This window comes from Lutra lutra, chromosome 2 (assembly GCF_902655055.1).
Source record: "Lutra lutra chromosome 2, mLutLut1.2, whole genome shotgun sequence".
Taxonomy (NCBI): Eukaryota; Metazoa; Chordata; class Mammalia; order Carnivora; family Mustelidae; genus Lutra; species Lutra lutra.
In genome coordinates, this window is record NC_062279.1 from 195,103,307 (window position 1) to 195,126,102 (window position 22,796).

At 35.5% G+C, this 22,796-nt stretch overlaps 1 protein-coding gene across 5 annotated transcripts in view; it reads right to left on the reverse strand.

Moving 5' to 3' along the window:
• Window positions 1–22,796, reverse strand: part of EPHA5 (EPH receptor A5) — a 356,553-nt gene that overhangs the window by 11,817 nt on the left and 321,940 nt on the right. For all 5 annotated transcript variants that reach the window (XM_047719425.1, XM_047719424.1, XM_047719422.1 and 2 more), the window contains 4 exons: window positions 17,916–17,977; window positions 16,260–16,469; window positions 13,279–13,428; window positions 2,589–2,782 (listed from right to left, as the gene is read on the reverse strand). In XM_047719425.1, the coding sequence (XP_047575381.1) occupies window positions 2,589–2,782; window positions 13,279–13,428; window positions 16,260–16,469; window positions 17,916–17,977 (616 nt within the window). The remainder of the gene's footprint in view (window positions 1–2,588; window positions 2,783–13,278; window positions 13,429–16,259; window positions 16,470–17,915; window positions 17,978–22,796) is intronic.

A 22,796-nucleotide genomic window follows, 5' to 3' on the forward strand; every position in this document is an offset into this window, starting at 1 on the left:
ATATCTTCTCTACTCAGGCTAGAATTCCATTCTAGGCAATTTTACCCACTTTTATGCTTCACGTAGCATCTATTTTTCTCTAATTTTTACCTTCAGCCTAGGTTTCTCATGTATTCATACAGCTACTTCATACTTCCATATTTATCATAGGAATATCCCCTCAACATGTCTGAAACCACACTTCTCATCTTTTTCACATCCCTTCCCCATGAAGTCTTCCCTACTCTAGTATATGATCCAACAGTTCACTCATCCCTTGTCCTCAGTCTCCTCACAATCCATCATTATGTGTACTATCCATTCTACCTCCTCTCTCATTTGTTGCCACTTCAGTGCAAGACATGTCTTACCTGCACAACTATCTAGCCTCAGAGTTACCCTCCCAAATTCTATTCTTACTCTCTACTGCAAAACCAAAGTTGTCCTTTAATGTTTTTATTTTGTTCAATATCTCCCTCCTCCAATAGTGTGTTGCTCAAAGCTGTATAATCAGCACTACTCCACAGCATGACACAACATGGACACGTGCCTATCTGGACGAATAAATGGGTATCTTGTGACTTGTAGCCTTTAAGCAGTGGGAGTCAAAGATTTGATGAAAATAGAAATACAGGAAGAAATATTTGGAAAGTAGGATCCTGAAGTTGAAGTTATGAAAGAGTTGCAAATTTTAGTAATAGCAAATTCTGTAACATGACTATTAGAAGGAGAGTTCCAGGTAGGCAGAGACCAAAATCATTGAAAGAGAACATTTCAGGGTATTGAGAGATATTCAAACATCGTCTACATGTTTACAGAAATCACCAAGTTTTTGACATGGATGAGAATAAAGGAAAAGACAATGAACAAGGACTAACACCTTTTAGAATTAAGATTTGTAGATGCCTGAAAAAAGATGGTTAGTAAATGGCATAGTCTTAATCTGTTTAAATGAAGCCTAGTTAGCTCATTCTATATATTGCACACAAAAAATATGAAATTTTTTTGGAGATTCTTAAACTGCTCCTAATCTATAATGATACCAATATAATCTAATGCAATCTAGAATATCTAATGTCTTTTTACGGTTTCCTTTCTTTATGTCCATTTGTGACAACATAATTCAAACAAGTAGATGAAAGAAATGCTTAGTATTTACGTGATAATAAATAATCTAAAAGCAGATATTTCAGGAATAACTGCTAAGAAGAGAAATTCACTACTTGTTACTACAGAACGTTAATGACGCTTGAAGAGAAGTTGAAGACTCATTTCTCATTTGTATTTAAAAATGACTTTTTGCCTAGTAAACAAATGTTATGTCAGAATCATAGGACTTATGTAACTTTATCAAGTTCGCACTAATAGGCAGCCAATTTGGTCACACATCTTGTAAAAATTAAAAACTGCCTCAAATATAGTGAAAATAACTATCTGGCAATTTTTTTAAAGTACAGAACCAATTTTTTAAAGGATAATTATGTAATTAATCAGGTTAAAAAGAAAAGCATGTTTTACAAATATACAGGATTATTTAAATGTATTCATGTGCATTCAGAATTTTTTTTAAATTCTCATTTGTTCATACCAATCTTTTTCCACAAATTACTCATTTATCAGCTTTAAGTCTTGTTGCAACTTCACAGTAGATGATTAGCCAAATATCTGTGTACAACCAAATAAAAGCAAAGAATCTCTAAAGGAGTTGTCATTCTTCATAAAATATGACAGACTTTAGGGGCGCCTGGGTGGCTCAGTGGGTTAAGCCGCTGCCTTCGGCTCGGGTCATGATCCCAGGTCCTGGGTTCAAGCCCCACATCGGGCTCTCTGCTCAGCGGGGAGCCTGCTTCCTCCTCTCTCTCTGCCTACCTCTCTGCCTAGTTGTGATTTCTCTCTGTCAAATAAATAAATAAAATCTTAAAAAATATATATGACAGACTTTAAAATCTGTTGTAAAGAAATCAAAGAGTAATTATTTTTAGATACCTCTGGTTTACGAGATGCTTATTTGTGCTTATTTGGCTCTTCTGTGTGATCTCATAATCTTATTTTGCCCTATACACACCTGTGTGAGATTCAAATATACACAATTTATCAATATACACACATTTGGGCTTTTTAAAAATATTTTTTTAAGATTTATTTATTTGAGAGAGAGAGAGAGAGCACCCAAGTGGGAGATGCAGAGGGAGAGGAGGAGAAAATCCCAAGCAGACTCCCTGATCAACAGGGAGCCTGACCTGGGGCTTGATCTCATGACCCTGAGATCACTACCTGAGTCCATGGGGAGTCTTATGCTTCACTGACTGTGACACCCCGGCACCTCTCATTTACTTTTTTTAATGTACCTAAACTTGGCTACAATAAACATTTTATTGAAACTGGCATTTTCACTGTTAGATTAGGCATCGGCTTTTTAATTATTTAAATTATTTAATAAGAATATTTTATTTTAAGAGAGTAACACTATGCAAAAACTGTATTTAGATAAATTAGTGTCATATAGCTCCATAGATTAGCATATATAAAAATGATTTTATTGGTTTAATGTTCATGGCATCAATGTGAATTAACTACAGGAAGAAAATCTCTCAGGTCTGGCTTCATACCTGCATGATGCATTAACCAGCGTCTTCAAGCTACTTGGGTTACGTATCAGCTTATCCAACATGTTGACGATCTCATCAAACTTGGGCCTGCTATTTCGGTCCTTCTGCCAGCAATCCAGCATTAACTGATAGAGAGCAGCAGGACAGTCCATGGGGCTTGGCAGACGGTAGCCTTCCTCTACTGCTTTAATCACCTGTGTAAAGCAAAACAGAACCATACTCAACACCACAAATTCAGTACAGAGTAGCTTGAGAAATTTCCTACTATCCAACTTTCCTCCTTTCTTGGTCTTACTTTTGCAGTAATAACCAGCATCACTACCTTTAAAATCTCTGATTACTTCCATTTGCTACAAAGCAACATGAAAAAGTAAATATGTTATCACAATGTAAAACATAAGGAAAATAAATGGTAATAATTTTTACATAAAATCTTGATGAAGGGTGATTTGTAAAATTAATTGACGTAAAAATAATGTTCATGTTTTATTTATCCTTGCCTTCTGGAACCAAACAGGGATTACATTTATTAGTGATTTTTCTGAAAAATTAATGCCTTTTTAATGACAAATTATGGGCAGATACATATTTTTTAAAGTAATAGAACTGCAATTATACTTTAAAAGAGACTTTCGGATGGTAAATGATGGATAAGTCAAAGGCTAAATTAGCATAACTGTCTCATATATCATTTAATAATGTCAAAGTCTGTCTGTTTATTATCATCTACTGATTTCTATCAGGAATTTGGAAGGACTGCCTAAGTAGCACAGGTATTATAAACATCACTGATTTTTAAATAAAACAGAGCATATGAGTATTGGTCTAATTGTGAAACTGTTTTATCGAAAACATTCATAATGTTGCTGCTATCATCAAAATGTCTCACTAAAGAAGAAATTCATTTATGCTTCTGAACATAATACAAGTTTCATTCTAGAAAATTTAAATATTTAAGTGATACTAAAGCCAACTACAATACACATATTTCTCAAAATCCTATTGTGAATATTTCCTTAACAATTAAAGTTAATTGCATTTTTTGACAAAGAGTTTAGAGTTGACCTGACAAATATGTGTGTGTGTGTGTGTGTGTATATATATAGTTAGAATAGGAAATTTACAAAAACCATTTTGAAAAATTGGAAAGAAACCAGTCTCTCAATAATAAAGGAAATGGCATTTGAACAAAAGCAGTGGCACATGGAAAGAAGATGAAATGGCATATTTAAGGGACATTTATGATATAGTAGTAGAGGGGGAGGAAAGAATGTATCTGAGATAAAGCAAGTTCAGACTTCTCACACGGATGGCTGTTGCTCTTTACTTTAGGCAAACACATTTATGGGGGTAGAGAATGTTGACAAGTATAATTTGGGGCTTTTTTTATTTGGGGTGAGTGGGCAATACCCAGATGGCAATTTGCAGGAATCTGGCTAGAGTGCAGGAGATATTAGATATGATAATGTAAATGTGAAAGTCATCATAACTTGGTCACAATTTGAAGTCAGACATGGCATATATCTCCCTGGGAAGGGCATACAATAAAAGTACCTGAGAAGTACAAATACTTAAGTTCAGACAGAGGAATAAAAAGTACTCCAGGACTCCAAAAACAAATGGTCAGATAAATAACTGAGTAACTATGAGCAAAATTCCTGAGAGTCACCTACCCCCTTAGTTAACTCAAAAACAATATAAAAAATTAAAATGTAAACCATGGTAGAAACTATTACAAAAACGGTAACATATCATCGGCCTACCTAATGTGTAAAAAGTTCATAAATATTAAAAAATAAAATTATTTTTAAAAAAAGATTCAAGAGAAATAGATACTACAAAAGAAAAAAAGTCTAAATAAATTGAGAAAATAATCATTCTCTTTGGTGAGCAAATAAAAGAGCAAAAATGAAAAATCAGAAGTACCATTTGAACTTACATATTGAGGGACATTCATTTCTTATTAATTTGCTTATCATAAAACTTCTCATTGCTGATGTCAGTGGCTATTATCTTTAATAACATATATGTACCAAAATAAAATGTCCTAATACAGTTCAAGCCATGAAATATTGCACTATTCAGTGAGAACAGTGCTTTTTACTTACTTAAAACCTGATTTATTTCATAATGAATTTTTTCCCAAAGCTGCTATAAATAAGCTCTATTTTTTCTTTAGCACCTACAATTTTTAAACATTGTCTTTCCTCCACTGAGCAGCTAGTCTTCATATATGACTATGAAATGAATAAATTAAACCAAGTCATTAATTTTATAGGAATTTTATAAGTTATTTGATAGAGACATTATTTCCAGAATATATTACTTGATTTTATTTTCAGGTAAATTTATATATAGAAATATAATATTATGTCTCTAAGTTAACTTAAGTACTTGATCTAGGAAATTAGGTCACTGAATTTAATTCTACATTTATCTTTAGAATTTATCTTCAAAGTACATTTAAACTATAACTTTAGATTTTATATTTAGACACACTGATTTTTTTTTTTTTTTCATTTTTAACTACTGTTTCCTTCATGGTTTGGGAGAGAAATGAATGGCATGTGCACTCCGGTACTGAAATGCTTGAAATCTATCAAAGTTCAATTTAGGCTATTTATTTTCTCATAAAGTTTATAACGTATAACCAAGTGAATCATAATCTCAATTGACTTTCTTATTGCTACTACAGGTGTTAATGTGGATGGTTGAGATAGACAAAGGAAAGAAAGAAAAAAAGACAACCAGAAGATTGACAATCTGGAACCAGTTCATATGCACTACATCTGAAGTACTTTTTTTTAAAGATTTTATTTATTTATGTGTAAGAGAGAGAGAGCACACAGGCAGGGGGAGCAGCAGGTTCCCCTCTGAGCAGGGAGCCTGATGCAGGACTCAGTCTCAGGACCCTTGGATCACGACCTGAGCCGAAAGCAGGTACTTAACTGACTGAGCTACCCAGGCATTCCAAATCTGGAGTATTAAACTATGCATTTCCTTGGCGTTGTGTAAATTGACAGTCTGAACACAATTTTAAGACTGCTGTTTCTTGGGGGCCAGGGGTGGCTCAGATGGTTAAGCGTCTGCCTTCGGCTCAGACCATGATCCCAGAGTCTGGGGATGGAGTCCTGGGTCAGGCTCTCTGCTCAGCAGGAGCCTGCTTCTCCTTCCCCTCCCTTCTTGTGCTCTTTTTCTCACTATCTCTGTCACCATCTGTCTCTCTCTCACAAATCAACAAATAAAATCTTTTTTAAAATGCTGCTTCTCTGAATACATAAAACTTCAATACTGAGTACCCAATATGGCATTATTCACTTGCAGCCAGCTGACTCTACTGGACCCATTTTCTCATCTCCGAGTCAGTGGTTTTGTCCTGACATATATATATACTGTGCCCAAAATGGATATATATATACCCATTTTGGGGTATATATATATATATATATGTATATATATATATATACCCATTTTGGGCACAGTTTGCTTTTGCCACTCACAGAGGCTCAGCCAGCATTACAAGCTTTACAATGCTTGATCCACAAACACTGCATCCCACAGCATATCGCTCAATGAGGGCATGGACTTCCCAGTAAAGAATGCGTAAGAGTATCACATACTCACTGAAGTGCTGGTAAATAATTAACAGCTGGTTCTCCTTGGGGATTGGGGGGGCAACATATTTGTAACATTTTCTTGTTTATGTGGTATGAAGACTCCCTCCATGTCAAGTACAAACTATCAGCATGATCTCACTGAAAATTTGCTAGCTGGGGCAAGCTGGTTCCAGCAGCCACTACACGTAGTTCATAATACGTTCATCCATAGGGCATTTAAGCTGAATTCACACAATTGCGGCAGGGAAAAATACCTGTGGAACCCAGCTGATACACCTGGGGCTTCTTGTTACTCTTTTGTAACAACTGTGGCTTGAAAATGCTAACCTTCAAGAATTAAAGATGTATTCAGGCTATCAGTTCAGCCACTATGACCTGCCAGATTGATAAATGAGGGGAATCCAGACTGGATAGTAGAGGAAGGAGAAGCAAAGGACCTGAGGTCCTGAGATCGATTGAAACCCCAGGGACTACAGTGATTCCATAACGGGCCTCTTCTGAGTTCCCCATCAGGAAGTTTCAGAATCCACGGACCCATGAAACAGATGCTCCCTGAACTTGGCTGGGGAAAAGTAGGTCTGTGCTGCAAAGGGTGCAGAGCCTAGCAATCATGAAAATTTGTCTCTCAGATCTTTAGTTGCTACATGGTAATTGATTAACCACCGTCAGCACTAAACGTTCCAAAGCCATCATCACATTTACACCAATGCCAAGCTCTGCACAGGTTACTTCCAGTTAGTTATTGAGTATGGCAGTGATAATAAGATAGGCTCATTTCTATGTGATTCCCGTGACAGGCAATATTACCACAGTCTAGCACCTCTCCCAGCTATCCTTCATCCCTCTTCCTTACAAGAATTGCTCTTTCATGGCACTAATGTATATCAAATTCCTTCTTGGCATAGGCTTCTTGCAAGACTTAGACTGGCCCAGGTATTATATCATAGGTACCATAATACAAACTGTACATGTATTATCTGCATTTATTGTTACCATATATTTCCAAGATAGATATTATTATACACATTTTATAGATGAAACACTTGAGACTCCAGAAGGTTAAGTAATTGCCCATCTTTACAGCCAAGAAGCAGCAGTGGCAAGATTTACACTGAAATCTTTCTGGCAAGCAAATCTGTGATCTTCCTATCTGGGTGAGGGGGTCACATCATTGGAATTATTTCCCAAGGAAATAATATGGGAAAGTTATGCATCTTACTCCAGGGAATTGGATTTTTGTGTTTTGATGAATTAAGTTCTACCTAGGTTGCGAGTCCTTATGTTATTAGGTATTTACTTGAAATCTCACATATGAGTTATTTAGTTACTGTGAGATATGATGCTCTTCAGAAGTGACTAAAGTTTAAGAATATATTCCTGGAAATAATGTCAGATACAACAGAAATAGTTCCAGATACACCGATTTTTGTAGGATTTATTTCTGTTTCCAATATTTATTAAAGGTATGTTGAGCATGTCTTTTTCTTAGCACATCAATCTTAGATCCATAGAGTTCCAGAGATTAAAGGGATCTTAAAAATTCTCTCTATCCTGTAGTGTAAAGAAGGGCCATCTGTTCCCCAGTGTGTGTAGCAGCAATGGCCACAGTCGCTGAACTGTGGAAAGAACCAAGATGCTCTTCGACAGGCAAAGGGATAAAGAAGATATGGTCCATGTATACAATGGAGTTTATGCCTCCATCAGAAAGGATGAATACCCAACTTTTGTATCAACATGGACAGGCTTGGAGGAGATTATGCTGAGTGAAATAAGTCAAGCAGAAAGAGTCAATTATCATATGGTTTCACTTACTTGTGGAGCATAAGGAATAACACAGTGGACATTGGGAGAAGGAGAGAAGAAGGGAGTTGGGGGAATTCAGAGGGATAGATGAACCACGAGAGACTGTGGACTCTGAGACACAAACTGAGGGTTTTAGAGGGGAGGAGAGTGGGGATTGGGTGAGTCTGGTGGTGGGTATTAAGGAGGGCACCTATTGCATGAAGCACTGGGTGTGGTGCATAAACAATGAATCTTGGAACACTGAAAAAATAAAATAAAGTTAACAAAATTCTCTCTATTCAAGTCCACTCCCTTTATAATCACTACAACTGACCAAAAGTTACAGATTCCAAAATGACTGGCTTTCTTTTTTTTTTTTTTTTTAAGATTTTTTTATTATTATTTGACAGAGAGAGAGGGATCACAAGTAGGCAGAGAGGCAGGCAGAGAGAGAGGGGGAAGCAGGCTCCCTGCTGAGCAGAGAGCCCAATGAGGGGCTTGATCTTAGGACTCTGATATCATGACCTGAGTTGAAGGCAGAGGCTTAACCCACTGAGCCACGCAGGTGCCCCCAAAATGACTGGCTCCAGTTCTAGATTTTTTGTCTTTTATTTTAATTGTTGTTTTTGTTAAATAGCAAGATACAGGACTTTTGCAATTAAATATTGATATTTCTTTATGGATCACTTTTTCCCAAAGGGATAAGAATTAACATGAGGTTACCAGTCACTAAAATAATTACTTTCATTTAAGGGCAAGCAGCATTATCCTTAGAAGACTAATATTATCTTTAAAGACCAATATTTGTCTGTCAAATACACTCATTTTAAATACTATCTTATTGAGGGTAAAAGTCAAACACTTTGTTCACTGTCAAATCTTGGTAATATTCAGTATTTACCTGAAAACTGCATTCTTCATACTTTGGTTAATTATAACATGTTGTGTGCTATCGTAAAGTAGTTATTTTACCATGAAATATTCCAGTGATAAAAGATACATATATCAGATGTATATCTATATATATCAGTAATTAAAACAAAGAATAGAAAGAGGATGAGAAGCACACCCAGTACAAAGTAGGTTGACATCCTTTTGGGTCAAAAATTCTTGCTGTCTTAGAGTCAGATCTAGGCCAACAGAAATAGTAGTAGAAAACTGAATGTCCACAAAAAAAAAAAAAGAAGAAGAAGAAGAAGAAGAAGAAAGAAAGTAATTCAAGTAATTCTAACATGAGAAGATTGGAAAGATAAATGAGGTGGTTTTATTTTTTTAATTTTCTAAAAAGATTTTATGTATTTATTTGAGAGAGACAGAGACAGCAAGAGAGGGAACACAAGCTGGGGGAGTGGGGGAGGGGAAGCAGGCTTCCTGCTGAAGAGGGAGCCTGATGCAAGTCTTGATTCCAGGACCCTGGGAACATGACCTGAGCTGAACGAAGTCAGACGCTTAGTGACTGAGCCACACGGATGCCAATAAATTAGTTTTTAAAACATTTTATAATCTATGTGCTTAGTATATTCTATGTATTCATACATTTCCTAATAAATACAAGAGAAAGACTGTGACTAAATATAAAAATGCCACGCTAATAAATCTCTTATTTTGGTTTTGATTTTAAGTTCAAAAAAATGTTGACATGTAAAATGTATTTTATCAAATAAAGAAGCTTCTACTGACTTCAGGATATTATTTTAGTTCATGGAGTTCATGGTCTGATATTAAAATTATCTTAGTCATTCTAGCTTATTTTTATTATGTGTTGTTATGTTTTTTTCTCTGTGATGATGGAGGCAGTCCTGTATCAAAAGAAACTGACTGCAGCGTTCTGTCTCCTTCACATAGTAGAAGGTCTCCTCTGAGAGATTTAGAATATTCTGCATGTATGGTAATGTCATATTTTCATGTTGCAATGCCTTTTTAGAACCAGGTAGTATCTGCAATGTAGAGATTATGGGATATAGCATTCAAAACACCAAATCAGTAATTTTGCTCTTTGAGAATTTTTTTCCTAAGAAATATTCACTGATCATGATTTTCAAATGGAGTAGATCTGTCATATTTCTTGAATACAAATTGGGACAGAAATTGAGGGTATCAAACAGTGCTATACACAGAAATTAAATTCCACTAATGAGTGTGAACTTGTGAGAAAATATATAGCTTTTATTGTACATTTTATTAAAATCAGATATTTTAGGAAGATCTGCAATTGTATAATCATTTACTGTAAACCTTATTTAGATTCTTGGAAAACCCAGCCAAGGCCAAAATTTTACTTTTTATTGTTATAATTTCTTGAGAATTTGTATCAGCACTCCCTTTTATTTTTCTAAATAGTTTGAAATAAATATATCTGATGGAATATCAAGACTCTCAAATGGCTAAAATCAGAAAAATATATGTGTCCCAAATCCTTTGTACCTCCCAGTTTCTATGCCCTTCTTCATGTAACTTTGTACTGTCGGTTCACAACAGACAGTGTGACTGGGTCAATCCCTTGATTACAGGATTGGCTAATGTGATTTTAGCAGATATGTTACAGAAGGAGGTGCAATTGGGATCACTCTGGCCCTTCAGGCACTTGACAGATGAGTTCACATCTAGGCTAGTCTGCAGGTCTCCAGAGGAACATGAAAGCCACATGGATTAGAGCAAAGGTGCGCCAGTGTAGACCAGCGAACTCCAGGAACATGAGCATACCCAGTTAAGATCAACAAAAACACTTACGAACATTCACCTCACATCATGTTGTACTGTGGTCTATAATTTTAATTGTGATAGATGCAACTATATCAGGTATAATTGCCAATAATGTAGATGATAAGGCTATACGTATCATACGCATAGTTGAGAAGGACAAAAAATTCTGAATGACAGAATGAGAAGTCAAAATATTGTTAAGTTTGAGAAGTTAACTAGTCAAATAAAGAGTAAAGGTTTTCTTTGAGTGAAGAAACAAACACTGTCGTCATGGCAGAATAAAATACATTCACAAACGTTAAAGGAGAGAACGGCATTAACATAATTCTTAAGAAAAGTTGGAAGCCAAACTGTGAAGTATGCTATAGTTCAAGTTACTGTTTGGCATTTTTCTGGAGAATAGTAAATAGCAAATAGGTGTGGTCTTCCTTTAGGCTAAAAATTCAGAGTAATTATTATGTATTGAGTTGACTATTTTATACTCATTCAAAAGGCTGATCTAGGTTTACTGGTTGAAAACAAAAGGAAGAAGTAGACATTGATTCAATCAGAGACAGTGCGGTAGTTTGGTACACAAATTTTAGAGAATCCTGTTTAAATTTCTGGTGTAACGATTATTATTTTTTGTGACCTTAAGAAAGTCATTTAATCTCTCTAAACTCCATTTCTTAGCTTAAAAACAGGAATAGCAACAGCATCTTTCTGATGAGTTGTCAAATATATAATAAGAGTTCAGTGATTTTTTTTTGTACCATAGCCCTAGCCCAAAATAATAAACCTAAAAAAGATACTATGTTCTCCTAAATTTAGAGAACTATAAGTCAGCACTCCCTCCGAAAGCCAGGTTGAGTGGGGCACAAAGAAAACCAATTGTAGCAATTTGTAGTAACTACAAAAAGGGGAGGTTGGCTGCCTTGCTGTAGGCTTGTTGAGAAGTAGGAATGCATTAAGCCCAATTTAGTGTTACTGTCAGAGAAGAATGCTGTGAAATTACTCTTGGAAAAGCTGAGGTGTGACCCTGGTTTCTCACCCAGAGAGATTTGAAGAAGGCAGGCTGGCTGGAGCAGTCTGCAATCATAGTCCAAAAGAAGGAACAATGGCTGAGCAACCCACCAGAAGGGGTTTCTCGCCAGTGATGTATACACGTGTACTATACGGTGAGAGACCGTGAGGTCAGGAGAAGGCAGCGAGCGAGAGGAGCTGTGGGAAGTCCCAGTGCATCCTCACCCTCTAGCGACCTGCAAAGTGAGGGTTTCCCCAGGAGTCTGTGCAAGAGCTCTGACACACACCTCACTGGAAAACCGGAGTTCGGAGATCTGACCGACAAGAAGCATCAGCAAACTAACATAAAAACAATCCTGCCCTTTCTTTTCTGCATATTCATCAAGGACAACTCTGAAAAATCTAGGTACAAACTTTAACAGAGGAGGAAGAGGAGCAAACACGTGACCATTCTTCCTTCCCAGTCTAGGTAGTGAAGGTCAGGCTGGCTCTGTAGATGCGGAAACCACTTTGAACTGGATATGGCATTGACTTTGATTTAGACTGGACTTGAAATTTTATATCTGAAATTGAATCTTAATTACTGGTATGGGACTGTTGTTTCAATAAAATGCAGCTGCAGAGCTGTAGTCTCTGTCTAATAACCCTTAAAGGCATAGGAGTGGGAGATTTTACAGAGCATGGATGAAAGAAATAATTGGAGGAAAAAATAAATGCTTTAAATAAGTATGCTATTGAGTTAGGACTGCTCCATATACTGGTTTTAGAAAGAAGTAATGAGGTAGTTGATAAAGAACTTAAGACAGTATGTGGCACATAGTTAGGGTTCAAGAAATGTTAGTTGCTTTCATACTTGTTGTTATTTGAAGGGCAAATATCAAATTTCTGTGTAATCCAAAATGGGAAGGACTGTACTGAATAGTAACAATGGAAAATTACAAAGGCAAAGACCAAAGAGCCATGTTTCAGGCATCACATAATAAACATTCTGAACTTGAATAGAAGAGTTTTTCATAGATCCTTTAATTTTAGGTTCCTGTTATTCTAAGTGTAAATTATTTTTCTATATAAGAAAAAAATCTGTGCTTTTCTGCAAATTAAATAGACAATCCAACTCTTCTTATATATTTTTTTTAATTTAAAGAAACATAGATTATTATTTTTATCCCCTAAGAACATCCACTATTAAATCAATATCATCCATCCTTTTGGTTTGGAGTATTAGCTGCCTTTATCAAATGCAAATCATAAAAACTTGGCTGTCAGTATTCATTCTCTGATGGCTCGTTCTTCATCTTTGAAAATGGTAGTGACATAAAATGAGTGAATTGTCACTATAGTACAGCTAACACTGTCTGGCAAGGGACTGACTTTTATGTAATAGTAACTTCCTTTCCTTTGCACTAACTTATTTTGAGTTTCTGCATAAAGGCTATTTTGACAACAACAAAACAGATCAGAGGATAAGCAAAGTATTTCCTTTTTTTAGGCAATTGTCATTGTGAGAAATGAAAAATTTTCTGTCTCCTGACTCAGAGAACAAAGCACTTCATTCCAGACTTGAAGGAGAGTAGCTCCATCCTTACGTCTTGATTGGTCATCTCCCAGTAGGGTCTTTCCCCGTAAGACACAACCTCCCACATCACGATGCCATAGCTCCAGACATCACTGGCAGAGGTAAACTTTCGGAAAGCAATAGCTTCTGGGGCAGTCCATCTGATTGGAATTTTGCCTCCCTAAAATTGAAAAAGAATAAAAGAATTACCACATACTTCAAATGAATCTCAGGATATTGTTGCCTCACTAGAAAGATCTGGAAAGAGATGTAGCATTTTTAAGTGAATCTGTTTGACAGCATGCAGTCTCTTTTCACATATCTCAGGCCGTAAGCACTTGTAGGCTGACTACTAATTGGCTGTCCGGAAGGTTTCTGGTTTAAATTCTGTTTGACTACTGGAACACATACAGGACCCACATCTCAATTACAGTATCATGATGGCAGCTCAATGAGAGAAAAGCGGCAGTCAAGCAAATCAATAAGGTATATTTTCATGACTTTCTAACAGAGAGTAAAGGACTAAAATTCCCAGGGCATTGTTTTTTTTTGTTGTTGTTGTCGGTTTTTTGTTGTTGTTTTTTGTTTTTTTGTTTTTCCTTTAACATAGGAATTATAAACGGGAAGTCTTGGTTGCTGAATGCAACCCTGAGAGGTTTAACAGTTAATAAGACAAGCGTGAAAATCACGTATAGTTATATTGTCCCCTATCACTGTGCAATTTCTTTTAGACTGGACTTCACTTATTTTCTGTCAATGTATTTTTGTGTTTGTTGTGTTACAGACTGTTTTTATTTTCATCTAAGAGATAGATCTCTCATTTAATTTAACCATATTAAAAATTATGGCAATTAGATTTTGGGGAAAACATATGACATTATCAAGTTTGGAATTTTTTAATAGTAAAAAAAAAATGGTTTGGTAGGTTTCCTCTTAGTTCACAAAATAAACACTTCTATATCCTGCAGGCAAACTCAGGAAACCAAACATTTCATCCACAGGCAAAAATATATTTAAGGGGGAAATGCATAGGCTTTGAATATTTTCATATAAAAAAGATTAAGATTAACTTATGCCTTCCCATTTTGCAGAGAGGATATAATTTAACACTAGCAAAAAATGGAACTTAAGTTGCTCTTTATGAATCAAAGTTTCAAGACATGGGGAAATAACAGTTTGATGTAATGCTTGAAGTTGTTCCATGAGCTGAGGTTAATTTGAACTATTCAAACTATGTTTAAATTATTTGTCCTTTATATATATGGTAACACCACTTTAAGAAGACTTTCCTGATACATACTTTTGTTAATTAAACATTCATAGATAAGATCACATCATTAGGCATGGCCATGTGTCATTGGGATATCTATAATATGTTCTCACTTTTCCTTTTAAAATCATAATTTGTTGATTTACTTCAAACCTCAGCCTAGGATTTTTCCTCTGGTCCTCTGATCATCATATCTGACATCACTATTATCTGAAGTTCCCTTATCTTCTCATCTCTCAGTATATGGATTTTCCACAAACTGATCTCACCGCTCATTTCAGAGGAGTAGATCTTGGGGGTCTCAGGAGCTCTGCCTCCGTTCCCCTTTCCCCAGCATGATACACTGACAGAGACCTTGACAAATCTATTTTGTGCATTTAACCAAGATACCAACCAATCACAGTGGGAATGGACTTTTCAATAACCTCCTTCTTGCTTAGGCTAAGTTTATTAAGTGTAGCTCTAATCCCAAGAGAATTCTTAATTGAGGTTTCATTCAAGGCAAATAATGACAATGACAATTAGGTCTAGAAGAAGAGGGATATTCTACCAATTAATTTATTGATTTATTAAGCTAATGATTAGAGGGCTTTGTTTGCTTAGATAAATTACTCTTGATTTTCAGTATAGTACAGTCCCTAAACATCCATGAGTCACAAAGCAACACTGAAAAAAATGAAAACAAAAACAGCCTTATAATCTATGATAAAAGTTTATTCTTAGGCTATGAGTAGAAATCATTTTTTAAAAATTGAATTAAATAAACAAATGTGTAATATATCTATCTTAAGAATGTGAGATGCCAAAAGTGTTCTATATTGAAACAAAAGTTAACCAAATCTTATAATGAAAAAGATACAATGAAAAATATTTCTAGCTTCACAAGGAGTTGGAACATTAAGGATATCTAATTTCATGTTTTCTTGACATTGAAAAGATTTAGAATGAGAATAAGGGATTCAAACTCAAAACGTGCAATACACAGACTGCCCAGAAAATTCTGTTGTACTAATACCCATAGTTTGCCAGCAGAAAAGAATTGTTGGGTACATACCATATTGATTCAGGAAGCAATTACTTTGCTGGAAAAGGATGTTGATTTATGCTAATTATGACAACATGAGTTAGTGACCAATTTTCCATAGATGTGAGCTTAACAGTTAATATAACATGTCAGGGAAGTAATTAGGCATTAAAATACCTCCAGTAAATCAAAACTTTTTGAAGGAATAGTTCTTTTATTTCGTATCATGTGAGTCCTTAAAAGGTAGGTTTAGCTATTTCTATATTTGTTTTATAAATGCAGACACTATAGTGCAGAGAGTTTAAGTTATCCAATAATGTTATACATGTTTATATATTCATATATATATATATAATATTAATTACTTTTAATGTAGGAGATTCTCTCTTTAACTTTCTCTTTTACATTTAAAACTCTGAATAATTTATATATTGTTGTATTCACTCTGAATCTAAAGTTTTTGTTTTCAGTATCTGTAGGAAGAAAAATGAATTATTGTGCCCCAGAAAGTGAATGCTTTATTTGAGTTTAATATATAAATTTGCTTATATTCAACAAGTAGAATTGTCAGATTTTTTATCGTCCCCCCCCCACCATTCCTTTCTCTCTCTGTCTTCCTATGTGAGAGGAATGTCCTTTTTGCTATTTCCTTTAAAAATCTGTAAAAATTAATTGTCTCTCATCTATTGTGTCAGAAATGCATTCTGTTAGATCTTACCCTCGTGGTGTAGGCTGCCTCGGGATCATCTTCTAACACCCTGGAAAGTCCAAAGTCAGACACTTTGCACACAAGGTTACTGTTGATTAAGATGTTTCTGGCAGCAAGGTCTCTATGCACGTAGCCCATGTCAGAAAGGTACTTCATTCCTGCCGCGATGCCTCTCAGCATGCCAACAAGCTGAATCACAGTGAACTGCCCGTCGTTTTTCTATTAAAATGATGTAGAAATATTAATCCAGCAACAACAATCACTGGGGGGACATTTAAAAGGATCTTCCTTCAAGCCCCAAATTAATACTCTCACCAACCTCATATGCAATTTGTGTCTGAAGGAGAATGGAAAAAATTATGAAATATATCATTAACTTTGTAACACAGATCAGTCCTCTGCTTGGTCAAAGCCAACAAGGCTTTGAAAGCCCTTGTCAAAAATTTCAGTTAGTTGCTCTAACTAGCATTGTAATTCTTTTATTCTCAGTCGTCAGAGGAGTACGTTCATCCCTCCAGCCTAGTGCCTACCTTAGATGAACACTGTGCCTTTTTTGAGGTGCTTTGAGATAAGCTAGCGGGATAGGCACACATTGGGTTAAAAAAAAAAAAAAAAAGAAGAAGAAGAAGAAGAAGTTGCCGGAGGAGATAAAGGAGATTCTTCAGGAGCACGTGGGAGGAAGAGGATGGAACAATGACCAGGACATTAGTGTTTCTCAGCAGCTTGCTGACTTTGTCAGGGGCTCTGGACTTAGCACAGGCACACAGCATAATGCCCAACTAATGATTATTTTGAAAAGTAGGAATAATATGGCCTTAAGAGACTAGAGAACTTGAAGATATGTATAAGAAGTTTGGTAACAGAATCTGGTAGAGACTGGAGATTAGAAGAAAACTTGGCCTGGTCAGTAGACTGCCATCATCAATGCACAGGACCCTGGAATTATCCCCAGAAAGGCCATTGTCCCATCACTTCACCTAATCAGTGGTAGCAGTCGCCATATGAAATGTGAAGAAGTAACAGGCTATAGCTTTAATCAGACATGCAACTATGTTACATTATCCGGCACAAGACATAGGGTAGTAATACAGTGAGGTACCAACAATAAAATTTAGACACTTGCAGGTAAAAAGAATCTTTTCCTGCAACCCAGAAGATCTGACAGCATTAGTGATACTGTTACTACGTGGCCATTCCTCTTGTACGAAGAGTGGCTGGCTCTCAGATGGATTACGAGCGTATTTGACCCCTCATCAATACAGATGGTTTGCATGGACCTTAGACATTTTTTTTCTTGATACTAGATACTCTGAGAAAGTTAGGTACTTGTTAAAAAATCTTCTTCTTTTTTTTACCCCTTTCCTTTTCTTTCCTTCTGTCCTTCTTCCCTCCTTCTTCCTTCCATTATCACCTCTTTCTTTCATTTTTTGGAAGGCAATTTAACATACATTTAAATAAAGTTGTAGGGACATACAAATTAGATTTGTTTAAGTTTCTGGAAAGGGAAATTTACAAACCAAATTTTATTTCTTGAAGTATAACTATTCTGACTCCAGATATTTCTTTTGATTTAAAAACTCTAAAGTGGCTCAAATTCAACTTCAACATCACAGGCAGCATACAAACAACACTTCATTTGAGTAATTAAACGTGTTTCAAACCTACCTTTAAAAATGTATCTAAGGATCCGTTTTCCATGTACTCTGTCACTATCATCACTGGTTTGCCTAGAAACAAAACAGTGGTATGAACAGCAACTTTTTGATTTTGCATTCTTATCTAGGAAAAGTCTACTAGAAGGTTTAATTTTTGTCCAAACTATATATATTCTTTTAAAAAGCATCCTCTTCGGGACGCCTGGGTGGCTCAGTTGGTTAAGCAGCTGCCTTCGGCTCAGGTCGTGATCCCAGTGTCCTGGGATCGAGTCCCACATCGGGCTCCTTGCTCATCAGGGAGCCTGCTTCTCCCTCTGCCTCTGCCTGCCATTCTGTCTGCCTGTGCTTGCTCTCTCTCTCTCTCTCTCTCTCTGACAAATAAATAAATAAAATCTTTAAAAAAAATAAAAAAAAATAAAAAGCATCCTCTTCGAATAGCAAGTAATTTCGTGACATGATGTTATCTTACTGTAATGGGTGGGGCTAATGAGAAGAAAGTATCAGAAGAATAATAACATTGGCATTTCAAATATAATAATACATCATTTTCAATATTAAAATCAATTTGTGTCAAAATAAGTTTGAGGATGCATTTTATTTTAGAGGTAATGGTAAAGCTTTGTGAATGTATTTTCTTTTCCACAATTCTGAACAAAAACTCTTGTGCAATTTAACTGCACTACTTAAGAATCCTTGACTATATGTTGTATTTTCCTAACTTTCTTTCTATATTCTTGTAACTCTTTTCCTCATGACTACTTCTCTTTTTCTCCTTTGTCACACACACAATCTCTATCAATCCAAATATTTTCATCTTTCAGAACTCTGTTCTAATTCCTCTTGCCATCTGGAAACTTCTCTTGCAATCATTGTTTCCTCCCCCTTCCATGTCTGGTACAGAAGTACAAGCTACAATGTCGCTGGACAGACTCCAGAGTCACACTGCCTGACTTTGAATTCCAGAACAATCACTTACTATGACATAATCTTGGGCAAGTCAATTATTAGCTCTGTGCCTCATTTTTCCCATCTGTAAAATAAGGGTGTTAATGGCACCTACCCCATAGAGCTTTGGTGAGCATTCAGCAAGTCACAGGGTCATGAAAGTCACTTAGAGAGCAGCCTATCACTTAGAATTTGTTGGTTAACTTTCTTGCTGGATACAAGTTGGCTAAGAAAATAGATCATATTTTATTCCCTATAAAATTATGGCATCTTTGAATATAACATATCTGTGATACAAAATGAAAAATACAAGATCAAAAGCCCTTCTTTATATGAGAATATATCTAAAACATGACTATTAGTTTTATCGCCCCATATTCACCTTTTTAAAAATATTTTATTTATTTATTTGTCAGAGAAAGAAGAAGCCAGTGAGGACAAGCAGGGGGAGTAGCAGGCAGAGGGAGAAGCAGGCTCTCCGCTGAGCAGGGAGCCTGATGCAGGACTCATCCCAGGATCCCAGGATCATGACCGGAACCGAAGGCAGAGGCTTAACCACTGAGCCACCCAGACGTCCCAAACCTCACTGTATTTTAAAACTTGTCCCTTTACTATTTAATAAAAGCATGCCACATAAAATTTGTATTAATTTATTTTGAGGTAAGTAAAGAGACCTTATGTCAGAAAAATCTATCTCATAAGTCTATTAATAAACTTTATGTATTAGGAGGGAAAACAATGCTCATACATTCAGGAAATGCATTGTAATTAACGTAATGACATTCTCCAGAAGGACAGCTGTATTTTTCTTAAGTGAGTAATTCAAGTCATAGAATTAGAACCTGCATATTTATTCATACAACACTATCTAGAAGTGCAAATAAAGCTATAGAAAGTTAGACAATTACATATGAAGAAGAAATAACTAGGAAGAAAAAAAGATTTTTCATTTCAACGTCAAGATCACTTAAAACTTACTATTTCAAATAAAAACATAGGACTGTCTAATTTCTTACTCAGATAATTCTCTTTTTTTTTAAATACTTCAGAAGAAATATTCTTTTAATGGAGTGTGATAAGTATATTATAAAGCCAGAGACACATTTCTCTCTTCCTCTTTAATGTTTATAAAAGTAATTTAAAAATTTGTCTAAATAATTCATTAGGCATATGTTTGAAGATGCCTACATTCGGTGAAACACTACACGTGCAGAGAATGAGCACTAGAGGTGGGGATGTCATTTGAGCTGAACCTGGAAGGCTTCAGGGGTCACTCATGTCATAGAAGGAGGCAGATACTCCAGCAAGAAGAGGTGGCATGTGCCAAAGCATCTCGTCATGAAGGAACCCATCAAGTTCAACTATGGCTAGAACCCTAGATTTTCACTCCGTCCATCCAGAAGTGATAGGAGATGAGTTGGGAAATACTTTTTTAAGAAACCAACCAGCCCACAATAGTAAAATAAATAAACAAATAAATACAAATCATAATGTATTTGTAAATGCCTGTCACAGCACAACAGAGGAAAAGATTGTAATTTCTTCTTTAGTAAAGTACAATATAAGATCATAAATGAAGAAATGCTTGTAATGTAACTTTAATGACACTGCCACACCCATTTTAATTCAGACAAATTTTGAAATAGACAAAGTTCCACTGAGACCCTTTTGGTCCCATTCTCACATGCAAGAGCCCCTTTCAGATTTTCATTAATGTTGAAGCTCATTTTCTTTTTGAAGTCCACAACTAATGTGCCACCGCAAGGGTGAAAGCCAGAATTTCTGACACCTGCTGTGGCACACGCATCTATGTATTCAAAGTTATGCCAGACGTAATGCTGGAGTATCCCGGAACGGCCTGCTGTAGTAGATATGACCCCTTCATTTGCCTGATTTTAGGAACTCAGAAGTAACGGAGAGGAAGCTGAGTTGGGCAATCCTGGCAGCAGCTTTTCACTAACACTAACGAAGTATTTCAATAAATGTACAGCTAATAGAGCCAAAGAGTATGTACTGGCTACATACTCATATGTACTGACTCAACTAGAAGGAGGCCTACATTTTCTGGAATCTGCCTGGGTAGCTCTTTTATTCTGACTTTGACCCCTATTTACAGAAATCCATTGGGGAAATTGTCATAGTATAAATGGAATTGAAAGAAATGATTTCCCGCAGACATCCAGAGAAGATAGTGTTAGCTTCCCCCCTTCCTTCCCCATCGACGCCTCTTAGTTTGTAGTGTATGGTCGATGTCTTGTCCAGCAAACTGAAAGCTGATCCGTGGCTATCATTACTCACTCTGCCTCAAGTCCTTCATGACTGCAGCAACTTCCCTACAGCTCTACTCACAAAAGTTTCTGTTTTCTCCTATTCCCTTTTTCTAGAATTTCTTCATTCTATCTACCTTTAATTTGCTGGACTGCTTTTTTTTTTAATTTGTCTTTTTACCATTATGGGTCCATGGTACATATTTAGTACGGCTCACCCAAGTTCTACTGAGCAGAAATTGGAAAGAATTACCATGTAAGAATATTTTTTTCTTTGATGAGTTTGTTTCTTAAAAATACAAATTTTCATAGCATGCTTTCATTAAATAGTAAAGGGACATTTTTAAAATATAGTGAGGTTAATGTGGAGTGATAAAACTAACAATCATGTTTTAAATTCACTGAGCTTAGGAGAAAAAAATGTATGCTGTAAAGTGAATGAACTGATCAGAAGATTTATTGACATTGAATAATATACATGTGGATAGCAAAAAATAAATGATTACTTTTTAGGGAAATGGGCACCTGGCATTTGTTCTATAAGATTTCTTAGATTTCATCACCTAGTTTTAAAAGTCAGATTAATTATTTATGACAGTGTAGGTTGTAATGTCAATAACAAAAATATTTGAGAAGTGTGATAGGGAACTAAAACACTTCTCACATTTTAGAAAATGGGAGAAAAGCAATTAAAATGAATGTTTGCAAACAAGCACGATCTTCTTTTGTTGACAAGAATAAGACACTTTAGGACCCATTCGATTATTTTTCATGCTTGAGTCATTTTAATGCTAATTATATTTAGTTTGGCTTATGTTTTGTCTCAGTTTGTACTAGGCTGCAAGAATGACATGGCAATAATTAATGTAGCTTTCTCTAACCCTCGTAAATTCAATAAAACTGTATAAATCATTTTCCATTATCCAGCTCGAAGTACAGACAAAAAATAGATTTGCCAATAATTTTGAAAGCATATTATCAAAAATCTATATAAAACGAGCTCATAAAGCATGTCAAGACATGATTCTGATCACAGAGTAGAGTTTTTATATTCCTTTATATTATTTACCAAAGACCTAGCCCAGGCAGAGTATAAGTAGAAATAGAAACATATTTATGGAATTCACCACCCTTTTATTTTAATCATTCAGTATTGGTGATCATAAAAGAGCTACAATTTGTTGATTTATTGGATTTTCACTCTTCACAAGGCACAATGTTATTTTTAATTTTATTAAATTCCATAATAGTGGCATTACAGAATACATTTTTCAGAAACAGAAAAGTCAGGCTTAAAAAGATTCAATATATGATGGGTTGATGAGGGCAAATGTATAAGAAACGAAGCTGGGAATCAAATTTATGTTCATCTGACTATAAAAGCTATTTTCCTTTCCTCTACACTATGATACCTATAATTTCAAAATACTTATTTTAAAGTTTAAATTTTATTTTATTTATTTTATTTTATTTAAAATTTATTTTAAAACCTCACAATTATTTACTCTTTTCTGTTAATACAAGCTTGGTAATCATGACCATGGTGCGACAAACTATCCAATCATTAATGGCAGATCCGGTAGGAAGTCAGCTTCTCTCAGTAAATAACACAACCTCACATATAACCTTACATATGACTATTACTTACATATGTTCTGATTGTTCTGAAGTTTTCACAC